The 14,309-nt window shown below is 32.1% G+C and overlaps 1 protein-coding gene across 10 annotated transcripts in view; it reads left to right on the plus strand.

The window, feature by feature from the left end:
- Positions 1-14,309, plus strand: part of LOC149476748 (protein Fe65 homolog) — a 47,154-nt gene that overhangs the window by 2,555 nt on the left and 30,290 nt on the right. For 3 of the 10 annotated variants that reach the window (XM_089711193.1, XM_089711194.1, XM_089711199.1), the window contains exons 2-3: positions 5,822-6,014; positions 12,312-12,450. In XM_089711193.1, the coding sequence (XP_089567319.1) occupies positions 5,993-6,014; positions 12,312-12,450 (161 nt within the window). In that variant the 5' untranslated portion in view covers positions 5,822-5,992. Of the gene's footprint in view, positions 1-5,811; positions 6,015-12,311; positions 12,451-14,309 lie in introns of all 10 variants that reach the window. The other 7 variants (XM_089711192.1, XM_089711191.1, XM_089711196.1 and 4 more) reach the window with 5 other exon arrangements.

The following is a 14,309-nucleotide window of genomic DNA, read 5'->3' on the forward strand; positions in this document are numbered from 1 at the left end:
TTAAATATACTAAATACAGATAATAAATCCTAACCCAAATAAATCTAGCCAACTTCAGGCATGAAAAGAGTCATACAATAAATGAATCTGGGACAGTTAGGTCGTTGGCCTGTTAACTATATTGATGTTATGTTTCTGTTTTCGCAAAGATGGACGCCAGCTTTACATATTATTCTGTATTGTACATGAATAATTGAATAGAAGCCCCGTGTCATGATGTTTGTCCGCGCTAAGCTCCGAAAAAACTATACTTTAATAAAATTATGTCATAGTTACACAACATAATATTAAATATTAATTATTATGTCGTAGTCATCTGGTTGAATCTGATATTATTTGATTGAGTCACTAGCACACATTGAATGACGACGTTGAATGCCTAGGACAGCTCAAAGGAGGCGGCGACAAATAATTAGGTATATCATGTTTACATTGCATCATGCAGGTCAAAAATTGAGAACAGATTTATTTCTATTTCACTTAAATTTCTCCAATATCTATTTAGTTCATAGAAGAGATAAAGAAAAACATTTTTAACGCTTATCAATTAATTTCAAGAGCAAAAACTATAGCTATAAATATAAATCTTTTAAAATAAAAGTCCACTTTTGATATAAAAGAACACGGATATAGTAAAAAAAAAAAACAAGTTGAAAGGTGACTTCGCCGGCGTTTGTAGACGACCTTGGGTATTATGAAAGTAGATTGTTGATATTGTTATAAATCTGCTTATTCGTATAGCCAGTGCGGATGTAGCGGTTTTGATGCTATTTTGATAAAATACAAACGAAGCTTTTTCTGAAATGCTTGTTCTAGAAATATTATTTCTATAATATTTTTTAATAAGAAAACACACTTATTATTTTCATCAATATCAATAACTTCAGATTTCAGATATATAATTTAAAGATTCAGATGTATTAAAATGCTAAACGTTCCAATTATAAATTAAATAAATATATACAATAATAAAACAAAAATATCCAGCTATTCCCTAACAATTTCTACAAAATGATGTTTACAAAAATTTAATTAAGTGCCTAGTACTTTTATTATATGTCGAAAAGGGTGAATACTACGCATTTTATTTACTAGGGTCGCCTAATAAAAATACGGAAATCGAACCTACGATCCTAAACTATTATATCTTGTACCAATGAGCCATTAGTAAGGTCAAAGTGAGGTCAGCAGAGTATTATTAATATGCTTAACATTATTAATAAAATGGCCGTTATATTATAATAATTTTATTTAAATATTATGCTGACCTTTGGAATTTAAAATTTCGATGTTAATCATCTTTTTTGTGCTCAGTTTTACGCGAATTTGGTGTTTAGAAATTAAATATTGCAACGGATTTTATTAACGGAATAAATAATTAACTAATTTTATTTAGAGCAGAATTTATATACTTATTACTTATTGTTATTATGTTATGCTTTCAAATACTACTGTCTAGCCAAAGGATCTTAATAAGATATAGATGATAAAAACAAACAACATGACTGCAAAATTTTACTATTACTCATATTTTGGCGCCAAAATTTTGAATATTTAAATTTTTGTTGTACTTACCAAAACCACTCGGATCTAAATACATCAGGTTAGGCTAAAGAGAGTTCCATAGAAATATGTACATACATACACACTCAAAAATATGTATTACGTCACAGTCGGGAAAAATTTTATTATAACATTGCACCTTGTGCCTCTTTCAGTCATCACAATCCTTTAATATTACGTCATTTAATTTGTTACCTTAGAAACCTGTTGTTATTAAATTATTACCTACAAGCGGTCCTCCCCGGCTTCGCCCGTGGTACATATTTCGCAATTAAAGGTAGCCTATGTTCTTTCTCAAGGTCTAAAGATTATCTGTGCCAAATTTCATCAAAATCGCTTCAGTAGTTTATGCGTGAAAACCATACAAACATGTTATTTCCTCTTTATAATATTAGTATATAGATATTCTTCTACAACTATATTTTGAACTGTGATGGTTCCTAAATCGGTATTTTACAACAAAAATGGTACCTATGGAACAAAATGAATAACTAAAAAATAAGAACATTATATTAGAATTTTTGCACACAAAAATAAAACAATAAAGATGTACCTATACGAATATATTTTCCTCGTATCCAATTAAAGTTTCCTGTTAATAATTGCCAATCTTAAAGTATTTCGTTGGATGAAATAAAAAACGCATGAAAAAGCGTCTATCCGCCAATTATTCTCGTCCATAGAATAATTATATTGGATCTAGCTCGCTAGACTTATGAATATAATTGCTTAAATTTAGTAAACAAGCTCTTTGCTAGTACGTATAAACCTGTTTTTAATTTTACTGGTCAAAATCCTAACATAGGGTAAAATCCGGATAGTTGCCGCACTTTTATACAAAAATGTGTACCACATTTATTATACAAAGTGTATTCTTGAACATAGTTTATTAATCTCCTCATATAGCCTATTACTTCAAATATGTACTCCTTATGTTGATAAATATGAAAAGTCAATATTTTTTATTTAAATAAAAGAATGCAGTTTGTCGATTGTATAGTTGATTTTATTTTAAGAGTTGATTTATTGTTGATAAATAATAAATTCCCTGCTTGTCATAAAAGTGACTGATAATAACGGAAAAGTAATAAAAATAATAAAACAATGTAACATTGATGAATAATAATTACTAAACAATACCTATATTACTATTATATCATACATCATTTGTAATTTGTTACATATTAATCAAAAAATATCTTTAAATCATACCTAACTGGTATTTAACTATAGAGAAGAAATCCTACAAAAGAAAATAAATGTAGAAAAATATTACAAGAATTTTCTTGTCTTTGATTTTACTTGTCTTCCCACGCTCGCTGCAAAGTAATGCGAAACGTCGGGATGATAATATAATGAATAAAATCTCGTTTAAAATCCATTAAAATATTTAATTTCTAAATATTACCTAAATTTTGGACACATTTTCATTATTCAATCATAGACTATTTTTTTGTAAAAGGGAGCCAGTTTGTTATCAACTTTAAACAAAAATAAATGACTGCACATTGCGATTAATTTAAAAGCCTTAATAGCTATCTTCTTAGTTAGTAGGTCAACTAAATCCTCTTCTAAGTGGGATTAAATGGTTTCAACGTATCTATAAGAGCGGTTAGGTTTGACCTGGTTGTTTAGCCTAGGTCAGTTACCAATAACAAATGAAATTTGTAATTATATTTTTTTTGTTATGTAGACAAATTGTGCTTTCTATTCATTTTGGTAGTAGAATATAAAATTTTCATTGTTGGATATGTGTATTTTTTGACAAAGCCCGTTTATTTTTCAAAATAATAACTTGTTTCGACCAATAAACTACTTTTATGCTCATTATTAAATCAAGGATACTGAAAATTTCATAGTACACTAGTGGTCCGCCCCGGCTTCGCCCGTGGTACCTACATGTTTAAACTATCCTATCTCTCAAGTTGGATCGAACTGCACATGGTGTGCGAATTTTATTATAATCGGTTAAGTGGTTTAGGAGTCCATTGAGGACAAACATTGTGACACGAGATTTATATATATTAAGATAATTAAATTTTAAATTACATACACTAGCAATTATTACAAATGAACATTTTCTCGAATATTCACTTCGCCCTCGCGTTCCGCGTCACCGGGCGCAAATGCAACGCGATTAGCGCCGGTCCCATTCAGGCCACAGATTATATAAACTGTTGTATAGTCTGTGCTTTGATAGTGTCACTGGCATATTATATAGGTTGAAAAAAAAAACATTGGGGTTCATAATTTGGAATTTAATTTGTATTTTTTCGATTGAAAAAGTTTGACTTTTTTTACATTTTTACTCGCAGTTTGCTGGCTTGCTTTGTTGTAAAAATTCGCAAAGAGTACTATAATAAAACTATAATATAATGTAGGTAATGTAACATATAAAAATTATTTATTTTGTAATTGAATGCATGTTTGTCCACGTATTTCTGTGAAACTATGAGATGGACTGAATTATTAACTAACGGATGAACTTGTTAACCTGTATAATTACAGACTACATAAGTTCAATATTTCAAAAGATTCTAGTATCGGTCAGCCGCGACCGTCGAAATTCGACCTTCTCATTCTAACTCTCACCTGCGTTCCGTTACACGTATCGCAACTAAACATAAATTATAAATCTGCATTGTAATATGAAAACAATTTAAGTAGGTATTATAGGTCGAGACCGCCTCCTTGGTACAGTAGTTGACGCGTAAGCACTAAGCGTAGCACCTAGGGGTCCTGGGTTCGATTCCCGGTGGAGATGAAGAAAAAGAAATGTCTCGGTCTGGCAGGACACAGAAGGCTGATCACCTACTTGTCCCTAAAGAAAATCGATCAGTGAAACAGTATATAATGCATCTGCTCCTTACCCCACTAGGGGACATGGGACTAGCCTTTATATCTATGTCGGGGTAAACTCTAAAATACATGCGAAAAGATCATTCATTACCGTGTATTAATATGTACATACTACATACTATTATATTAATTGTCACATAACATGTTTATTTTGACGATATTTTTGTTGCTTTGTCTTAGTTTAGAACAGTCGGTTCCAAACAATTTTCCCAGTAATTAAGAAGTATTTTTTCCATCCAATTATTATTATTTCAATGCAACAACGTATATCTCATGAGATAACTCGTTATTAAGATTAATTTGAGTTAGACAAAGAAATTGTGCAATTTACGCAGAATTGTTTTATTACAGAAAATAGGAGTTACGTAACTGATATAGGCTCGTTTTGATTATATAATTATGGTATTGTTACCGGTGAAAAGGAAATGAACATATAAATACATATATAATATGAATTTTATATATTCAAATAAAATAAAAAGCTATTTCTCAAATAAAATGAAGGCTGATTTTTCAATCCTTGGTTACAACTTATTCATCGAATAACGTAGTAAACTACCATTTCAAAAATGTATTGTAATTGTCCGTATTTGACAGTTTCCAGCTGACATTTTAATATACGTTCGTGTCGTCTTTATTGGACGGATAAATTTTAACCAAGGATTGAAAAATCGGCTCTAAATAAGTAGATAAAATAATTGACATAAAAATTGAAATCAACAAATAAATCTGGGTTAAAGCTATTAAATTTTATTACATTTGCATTGGACTCAATATTAGCAATAATTATTGTGGTATTTAAAATACGAATTGCGACATTAATTAAAAGTTACCTATTATATTTTTATCATTGAATTTTATTTTACTGCTTGCTTGAAGTTAATAAATCTAAATTTTTAAAAATTGCCAAAAAATACGTTCATTTCAACTTAAAAATTCGTTAGTATTCTTTCAAAGGTATAATCTGGATTCCTAGAATTAGGTTGCAAATCTCTGCTCTTTTTCCCTTTGTGAAAGCTATTATTGTACTTTTTTGTGATTTTTGTACGGCTTTTGCAACGGAAAAGTAGAATGGTTATGATCATATATTTTTGTCATAATACACTTTCTTTATTAAGCTATTGCATAGCTTTTATCTCAGACTGAGCGCGGCGACCGAATATAAAAATTCCGTAACGAAAAAACCTAACACCCCCAATTCCAACCGGCACAGCGATGCGATGATATACAATAGCTTTACCGCGGCAGTCCTCGAGTGCCACACGTATTTTTTTTAATAAGTATCGCATGCGTGCTAAGTACATCTTTTAGGCAATCTTAGACACATATTTTAGATTCAAGACTATTATATGTAACCATTTTTATTGATTTAAGTCTTAATGCTCTAAGATTTAAGTAGATACCACTGCGTATTAAAATTCAAGACAATGTCACATTACATACAACTTACAAAATCTGGAAGCGTTTAAACTTACACAATGATTATTATTCGGTATGTGTTTTAGAAACTAGTGTTGTGCCAAGTGAAAACCGAAAGTGTCAGTGCGATGTGTCAAGTGTGAACATCACTATGGGTTTACATAAACGTGAAAGTGAGTATTAGTGTGTTAATTGTTTAATTAGTTTTAAAGTTTATAGGTGCTAATTTTTAAGAGTTTTTACTTTTTATGGGTTTGCTGTTTTAAAATGTATGGTAATTTTTTGGAATAATTAATAATTAATTACGCCGTGAAGAACTGGTATGTTTAGTAGACTGTAAAAAGTACGGGAATTTGTGTGTGTTTGTTACTCTTTCACGCAAATACTACTAAACCGATTACAATGAAATTAAGCACACATATAGAGGGTAACTTGGATTAACAAATAGGATAAGTTTTATCCCGGAAATCCCACGGGAACGGGAACTATACGGGTTTTTCTATCAAAACGCGGGCGAAGCCGCGGGCGGAAAGGTAGTTGTTTATAAAATATCAAAACGTTGCTTACAATTTGAGTCATTGCAACCCGTCTTACAACATTAGTTTCTCCGTATTTTTTCACTCCCAATTTTGTATTGGTTGCTGTTAAGAGTCATGACATCAAAAAATAATAATATTATATCAACTTATATCAACTACCGTTCAATAAATAAATATGACTTGCATTAAGTCGCTCAATTTTCACTGCCTTTCGTAATCGGGCAAAGAAATGTCTTCAACAAAATGGACTGTCATTGTGAAATAATTTATGGTTGACTAATGGTGACGAATAGATAGAAAGGTCTAGGAATAATTTTTTTTAATTATCTTTAAAATCATCATCAATATTAGTGTTTTACAATAAGAAGACAGTGTTGACTGTACAAGCCAAGCCTTTTCTAAAAGAAAGCATAGAAAATATACATATTATGCCGTATTTTCGTATGTGTTAATAATAAGTAATTATAACTAAATAAATAACTTTATTACATTTAAAAATTTTTTGCAATGTATTATGTTTTTCTTAAGTAATGTGTAAAGAATGTTTAATGATTAATTTATTTACAATGGTAATTCATATATATTAGCTTCCTACTGGTTAGGGTAAAACCGGGATAGATGCCTCATTTTCAAAAAGCCTAATTTCCAAAACTACAAATATGTACATTTATGATTTGCACGACTTATAAAATTAATTACACGAAACATTGAATAAGATCAAATACGTACCAATAGGTACTTATACGAGTATACCACTTATACGACCTTTGTAGGGTATGAAGACAAAAAAATAAAAAAATGTAAATTGAACTTGTAAATTCCCAGTCTATTCACAAAGAAAGTCCGTCTGTCCATCAGTTCTTACATCACCCGGTGAAGACAAGTTATTCGAGACGAGTCGCGACGGTGAAGGTCGCAGGATCGATCCGCTGCAGCTCAGACAAGCTGTTAGGGCTGCGACCTTACGATAGTAAGACAGGGTTGCGAAAAATATTTTTTTCAATGTATTATTAGAACAATGATTTTCCTGTGAGAAGCCGATGTTGCGAAGATATCCTTGAATTGATACAGGTAAAATAATTGTTTTTTGGCAAATTAATTACTTATAAAGAACATATTGTGTAATTTGTTAATTTTTGACATGCATATAGTTTGATCCATTTTACATTTTGGTTTAAATCGTTTATATTATAATATTTACCTACTAAGTAAACTTCGGTCAATAAAATTGATTACAATCCTATCAATTGTTCCAAACAAACACACTTACAAAACTTGCTGTATCAGCTAGGAAGCTATGTTAATATTATGCACCTTCAACAGCATCGAAATAAGTAATAACCTCTTGACATTAGTAGAAGAAATGAAATAAAAGACCAAACGTGTACAAAATTAAATATAATTTAAATACGCAGTATTCGTGTCACAGGCAATTTAATATTTGCCCCCTAGCTACGGAATGCATGTTATTCAGGCCGTGAACTTGTATGGATTTTATATTTCATATTAAAATACATGGAAGAGGTCATTTCCTGTGTAGGTGCCTACGATCTGTGGTGCCTACCTATATTGTCTTTGTTAAACATTTATCTCGACATATACCGACATATACGTAAAATCACAGCGTAAAATAAACTTTTGTAATAATATTTTGTCTGTGGCATTTGAAGGGATCTTTCTTGATTATATTATTTTTGGACCATAGTCTAGTATTAAATTGATTATTTACTTTTTTTGCTATGCTAATATAATATGTCATCATAAAATAATTCAGTTTTTAATACGTTGCGTATTCGTCAAATCAATGAGGTACGTCTTTTGCAAGTTTTAAATGTCAATATAAACACACGCAGAGTTAAATTGGCATTCATAAACATGGTCATTAATCTTTCTTTCTTAGATTATTTATTGCATTAATAACTATATCGTGGAATACATATCACTATCTAAATTTTCATCCCCTATGTAGCTCCCTTGCAACTATTTTACAGATTGACTGGAAAAAAATATAGCCTGTTATTCGGTAAAGACTTAAACTACAACAAATTAAATATCGTTTTTGGAGTTTTTGTCTTCAATTGTAGCAAAGCATGTTATGTTTTACGCGATATCTCGACAAACAAACATTTAAATATGTATAAATTAGTGAACATATATCCTACTACTATTATAAAGGCGAAAGTTTGTATGGATGTATGGATGTTTGTTACTCTTTCACGTAAAAACTACTGAATGGATTACAATGAAATTAAGCACACATATAGAGGGTAACTTGGATTAACACATAGGATAGGTTTTATCCCGGAAATCCCACGGGAACGGGAACTATGCGGGTTTTTCTTTGAAAGCGCGGGCGAAGCCGCGGGCGGAAAGCTAGTATTATATATATATTCGTTATTATAACTTCTTAAGCTACCCCCCTCTACCTCTACTACCCCTCCCTTCCTGCCTCCCTTTTTATAAAGACTAGACTAATAACCGACTTAAAAACAACTCATTGTAATTTGTAACCTAATTCATTTAGCCTCATAAATTGATGGTATTTTTTTGTTTGATATCATTTATTATGTTAATACATGTAAATAGAGAGTATTTACTTCGATGATATTACAAGCATATTACATAACTATTGACACGCGTGACTTGAATATTGAGATGTGGTATTTGGGATGAGATTTGAGCGGGTTGAGAATTCATAAATTTCTTTTTAATATTTTTTTTTCGAAGATCTGGCATCTTCTCTACACTCTTGCAGATATATTGTAGTCACGTAATAAGATGACTGCTTTTGTCTTCATTTAGGCTGGAATATATATCCGGAATAAAGGAGACGATTTTTTTTGTTTGGAGAATAGGCCCACCTCAATTTCTTAGCGTATATTAATGAAATTTGTGTTAGTTTGTTCCTTGAAGTCCCCAGATTACAGTGGTGACATTACTTTTACATGTTTTAACCGGAATCTTTAGAAATACGTGTGCAAACATTCACCTCATTACTACATAAAAACTAACTCATAATGAGCGATTTGTCTTGTGTGACCCATCCGAATCATTGGGTACAATATATTTAAATAAATGAATTAATAAATATTAGAAAACATCATATACATTGTCACGATTTAAAGCTCGGAAATCAGACACAACCAAGGTACCACAAACACAGAGACCCGATTTGGTTATAAATAGTATAGAAAATAGATATAAGTGGGTGTACCTCAAGTTTCTGGACCTTGATGCGATTTTAGCGATTGGGAAAACTGATTCAATAAGAAATTATTAGTGATATTTTATGACTAATATTATAATAAATAGGAACATAATATTAGGATAGGTATCCATTTGCACAGCTATTTTATTATTCATGTTCAATTGTAATATTAAACGCTCTTAAGTATCATTTTTAAGTATCATTTTTAAATAGGTAGGTAAAAAAAACATTGTTTACATCATCGAGATATGTTTACATTCATTTCAAACATTGACGCAGGGGGCTACGACAGGAGAAATCTGACATATTATTCCGTCAAAGCAGCCAATAGATAATTATAACGTTTCGTTACACGGATTTTTTTAGCAGAGTAGAAACAAATTGTTTTATTTGATAAATGACAGGATTTAAAATCGCTATCAATGTTATTCTTCCATATAAATAAGAATAAAACCGTTTCTAAAGTGGTTTATTGAAGGCAATTTTTTTTGCTTTTTGATTTTATTTTCATTCTATCGATAAAAACGTTTCGTTCCAGTTTTTTTAATGTTGGCCATTGTTCTTGGTTTGTAGACAGCACACTAGAGCAGGGATGATATCAAAATAAGGCTTTTTAATTCGATTTCATGATTCCGGTTTCGTTTGTAAAACAATGAAGTTACAAAATTCATAATATAATTTTATATTTTTACACGTTTTTTTTTATGACTATACGTTACCGAGTCTTGGTGGGCCCACAAAAAATAGTCTCCTTTTACGTTAATTTTTTACACAGCCCATTTATTAGACCACTTAAAGTTTAGAAGATGTTGAATATAATTTGTTTTTTGCATAGATCTATAAAATTTGTGGATTTTTTGTAGCAATCCATACTAATATTATAAATGCGAAAGTCTGTCTGTCTGTCCGCTGTTACTCAATCACGCCTAAACTACTGAACCAATTTGCATGAAATTTGGTATGGAGATATTTTGATACCCGAGAAAGGACATAGGCTACCTTTTATTGCGAAATATGTACCACGGGCGAAGCCGGGGCGGACCACTAGTTAAGTATAAGAATGTTGTTACACCAATAAACTTTCGAATAAATATAATTAATTTGAAATAGTAAAAAAACAATCGGGTATTTATCCTGCAAATTTATATTCATACTTTAATATGAAACCGCTCCCTTCCATCCTATGTACCACAACTCATATGGCCTATAACCATTACGTTTTAGGTGTAGTGGCCCACGTTACAAGTTAGTACCTATGGAAATTGTAGCTATTTAGACCCTTACACCTCCAGTATAGTGTATGATCATAAAAACTTCGTCTACTTGTAAGATTATAATGCAATATTAACATGATTTTAAAAGAGCAACTATGGAGGTTCTTGCCGGTTCTAAGCCAAAGATACTGCTTTCTGAATCGGTGGTAAATATTATGACGCATAAAAAGTGCTTCTAGAAGTATTCTAATAATTTTTGATCGAATAAATAAATGTTTGAGTTTGGTTAAGTGGTTATAGCATGTCTTTTTGATGTTCTGGGTTCAATTCCCAATGGAAAAAATCTGAGAACATAAGGTTGTTGACAAAAAGGCTCGGGACAGAAGGCTGATGACCTGAGTCAAAGAAAATCGATCGGTCAGGCAGATGTGAAATGCATTTGCTTTATACTCTAGAGGACTTTTTCATTCTTAAAAAATAACGTAATAACTATTCGTATTCCCTGAGAGAATAGCTAAAATGATTGACTTTCGAATTATAGTGGATGGACATTCAGAAGGGTTCATTATCCTACCTGATATTCATTTATGAGCCATAACATTTCAATTTATAATACTTAGTGTTTTTGTAAGTATTTATTTTTCTAGTAATTTTTATTGGACATTAAAATTGATTCTAATGCGACTTGCTCTAGTGCTAAAGCTCTAGATCTAAAGACACATTAGTAATTATTTAAACAAAATACTAATTAAAAAATTCTAATTCCACTGAAAGGAAAGAAAACTCAATACTTACTATAAATACAGACTGTAAATCAAATTCTAACCCGCGCATCTTGAAAATAGTCCATTCCAGTCCTAATTTTTGGAATCCCAAGCTACAAAGGAAAGCATAGCCTAACCAGTGAATACCAATGTCGTTACATAAGGCATGGACAGATATCGGGGCTTCCGCACGCAGCCATAGCAGTGCGTCTGATGCTAGCCAGGGTAATTAGGTGCCGTGGAAGTCTGAGGACTAAGGGATTAGGATGGGACATGTAATCGAGACGGGAGGCTATGGCTATTGAGCTTTAAGTGTCTTGTATTGATTGCTTCAATGTAAAATACTCGTAAATGAAGCATTGCGCTTTTTTATTAACTAAATGAGGCTAATAAATAGAATAACAACCACGGGCACGTTTTATAGTTTTTGGTGTGCAGATTACGGTACCGCGTAAAGGTTGGCTTAATTAAAAAATGGTAATAAAATATGGGTTGTTAAATCAGGGTTGTTAAATCATTAAAATAATGAATCAACTTCCTTAAAGTTTTCCTCTACCTTCCCAACAAAGAGCAGTAGCCTCAAACAAGCTATCTTCCATATCAAAAACCTTTTACCCAACCTTTACCAGCACAGCAGCCGCAACCTTTACCTAAACAGCAGCAGTACTCCCAGCTACCATAAAATATTTTACCCAACCTTCGCATACCCAATAACTTTATAACTAACAGCTCCTATCTTCCACAGAGAATGGTCTGCTCTCGTACGAGAACCCCAACTACCACTTGGACCGGTCTCGCTTCGAGTCCGCGATATACAGCGAACTGTACAGCATGCACGACGACAAGAGCATGGACGAGTACGACGCGTATCTTGATAATAGGAGGTGAGTTTGCCAGACTATTTACTTATTGATAATTCTTCAATATACAAAATAGGAACCAGATCTTGTACAAAGTAAATAAACACTAGAAATGAAATTTGCACAAATTATTGTTACGTATAGCAATCTTTGCCAGGTAATATTTTTAATAATGGTATGGATGGTAAACAATAACCGCGCCGTACGAGCATTTGCAAATGAGTTTTAGGCGTAATAAAGAGTGGAAGTAAGAATTGACAGCAGGAATAAGAGATCGTTCTGGAAAATATGAAAAGAGTTGGTACAGAACTTATACTGTCACCGCAGTTGTACCGGGCTAAATCACGAGAAAAAATCTTTCATTCTATTTGTTGATTGATAATTGTAAAAACAGTAGCTTGTTCAGCGCTTAGACATGAAAACGTAACATAGCGATTTTTTGCATTCATAATAATAATATAGTTAGTTATAACTCCAGTATTTCAACCCAGTAACTGCCAAGGAACTACTACATCATACAAATGCTGTACCAACAATATATTAAGTCTCGAAACCTATAAAATGACATATATCATGATACACAGCGAAATTACCCGCTCTCCATGCCAAGCGTCTGATTCACTGTGACCTATGACAAACGGTCTTTGATAAGGTCAGGGCTCAGACCATATACAAATAAATATGGCTCTATTAGTATGAAATTCTTCTAAAAGTCGCTGTAGAGTGTAGTGTATGAAATTAAGCGACTGCAAATTGGTGTGTTTTGTGTTTGCCATGTGTTTGCTATCTATGCTTGCTTATATTATAAAGATGAAGAGTTCGTTTAGTCGAACGCGTTAGTCACAGTAACTAAGGGTACGATTTGAAAAATTATTTCAGTGTTAGGTGGTCTATTTATCGAGGAAGGTTGTATATTACATTACGGTAAGACCAATAGATCAGAGGAATGCGGATAAAACCGCATAGAAGAGCTGGCTGTTAGGATATAATCAAATGAATAACAATGGGTTAAGGCAACAACATAAGCAAAAAAATGATGGAGGGAATGGATGTTTGTTAGGAAGTCTTTCGTGCAAAAATAGCAGATCGGATCAAGATAAAATTAGAAACTGCAGACTGCAGTATCGATTTATTTACATATCAATAATTATAGTCTAATTTTAGCCATGAGTTGGGATTATTTATGTTACCGCAAATGAAAATCTCAAGGTGTCAATATAATAACATGTTGTTGACATTTCCCAACTATCCCTAATCATCAACTTTTTCTTTGAAATTAACCTCTTAAATACCACTTTGTCTGGACAACTATTTTAGCTCCATAGTTAATGTGAAAACGATAAATGCCGTGGGAGGACGGCTAGTTCGAAATAGATCGTCTAGGCATATAGTTGTCATTGAAATCGATAATTAATGGCTCGTGTATTATTATCCGCTTTAAGATGACGCAATTAAAAGTACAGCTAGTAGCCCGTTTACATTACTGTCCGGTAATCATTTTAAGACAGTGCGCGCACGAGCAACTTTGTCTCCGCAACTATTTTGTCTCCGCAACTATTTTGTCTCCGCAACTATTTTGTCTCTCCCACCTATGGGCTAGTATGAAAGTGCGCGCACGTAGCGACGCAACTCCCCATACAAATTGATGGGAGAGACAAAATAGTTGCGGAGACAAAGTTGCTCGTGCGCCCTCGCTCTAAACAGTTAAAAATACTGTCATGAGAGGAATATTATGTCAAATGGAAATTACTGGGTTATTAAGTTGTGTTGATGTTATAATATGACCTAAGAAATACATGCGATTTCCATTCCGGAATAAAAAAAAAAAGAGTCATTTGACAGTAAGAATTAGTGTAGTCGTTTATAGAAGCAAACAATAAAGA

This window comes from Colias philodice, chromosome 26 (assembly GCF_061535455.1).
Source record: "Colias philodice isolate Cphi_HAF_F1 chromosome 26, ilColPhil1 Martin Lab GWU primary, whole genome shotgun sequence".
In the NCBI taxonomy this organism is placed as follows: domain Eukaryota; kingdom Metazoa; phylum Arthropoda; class Insecta; order Lepidoptera; family Pieridae; genus Colias; species Colias philodice.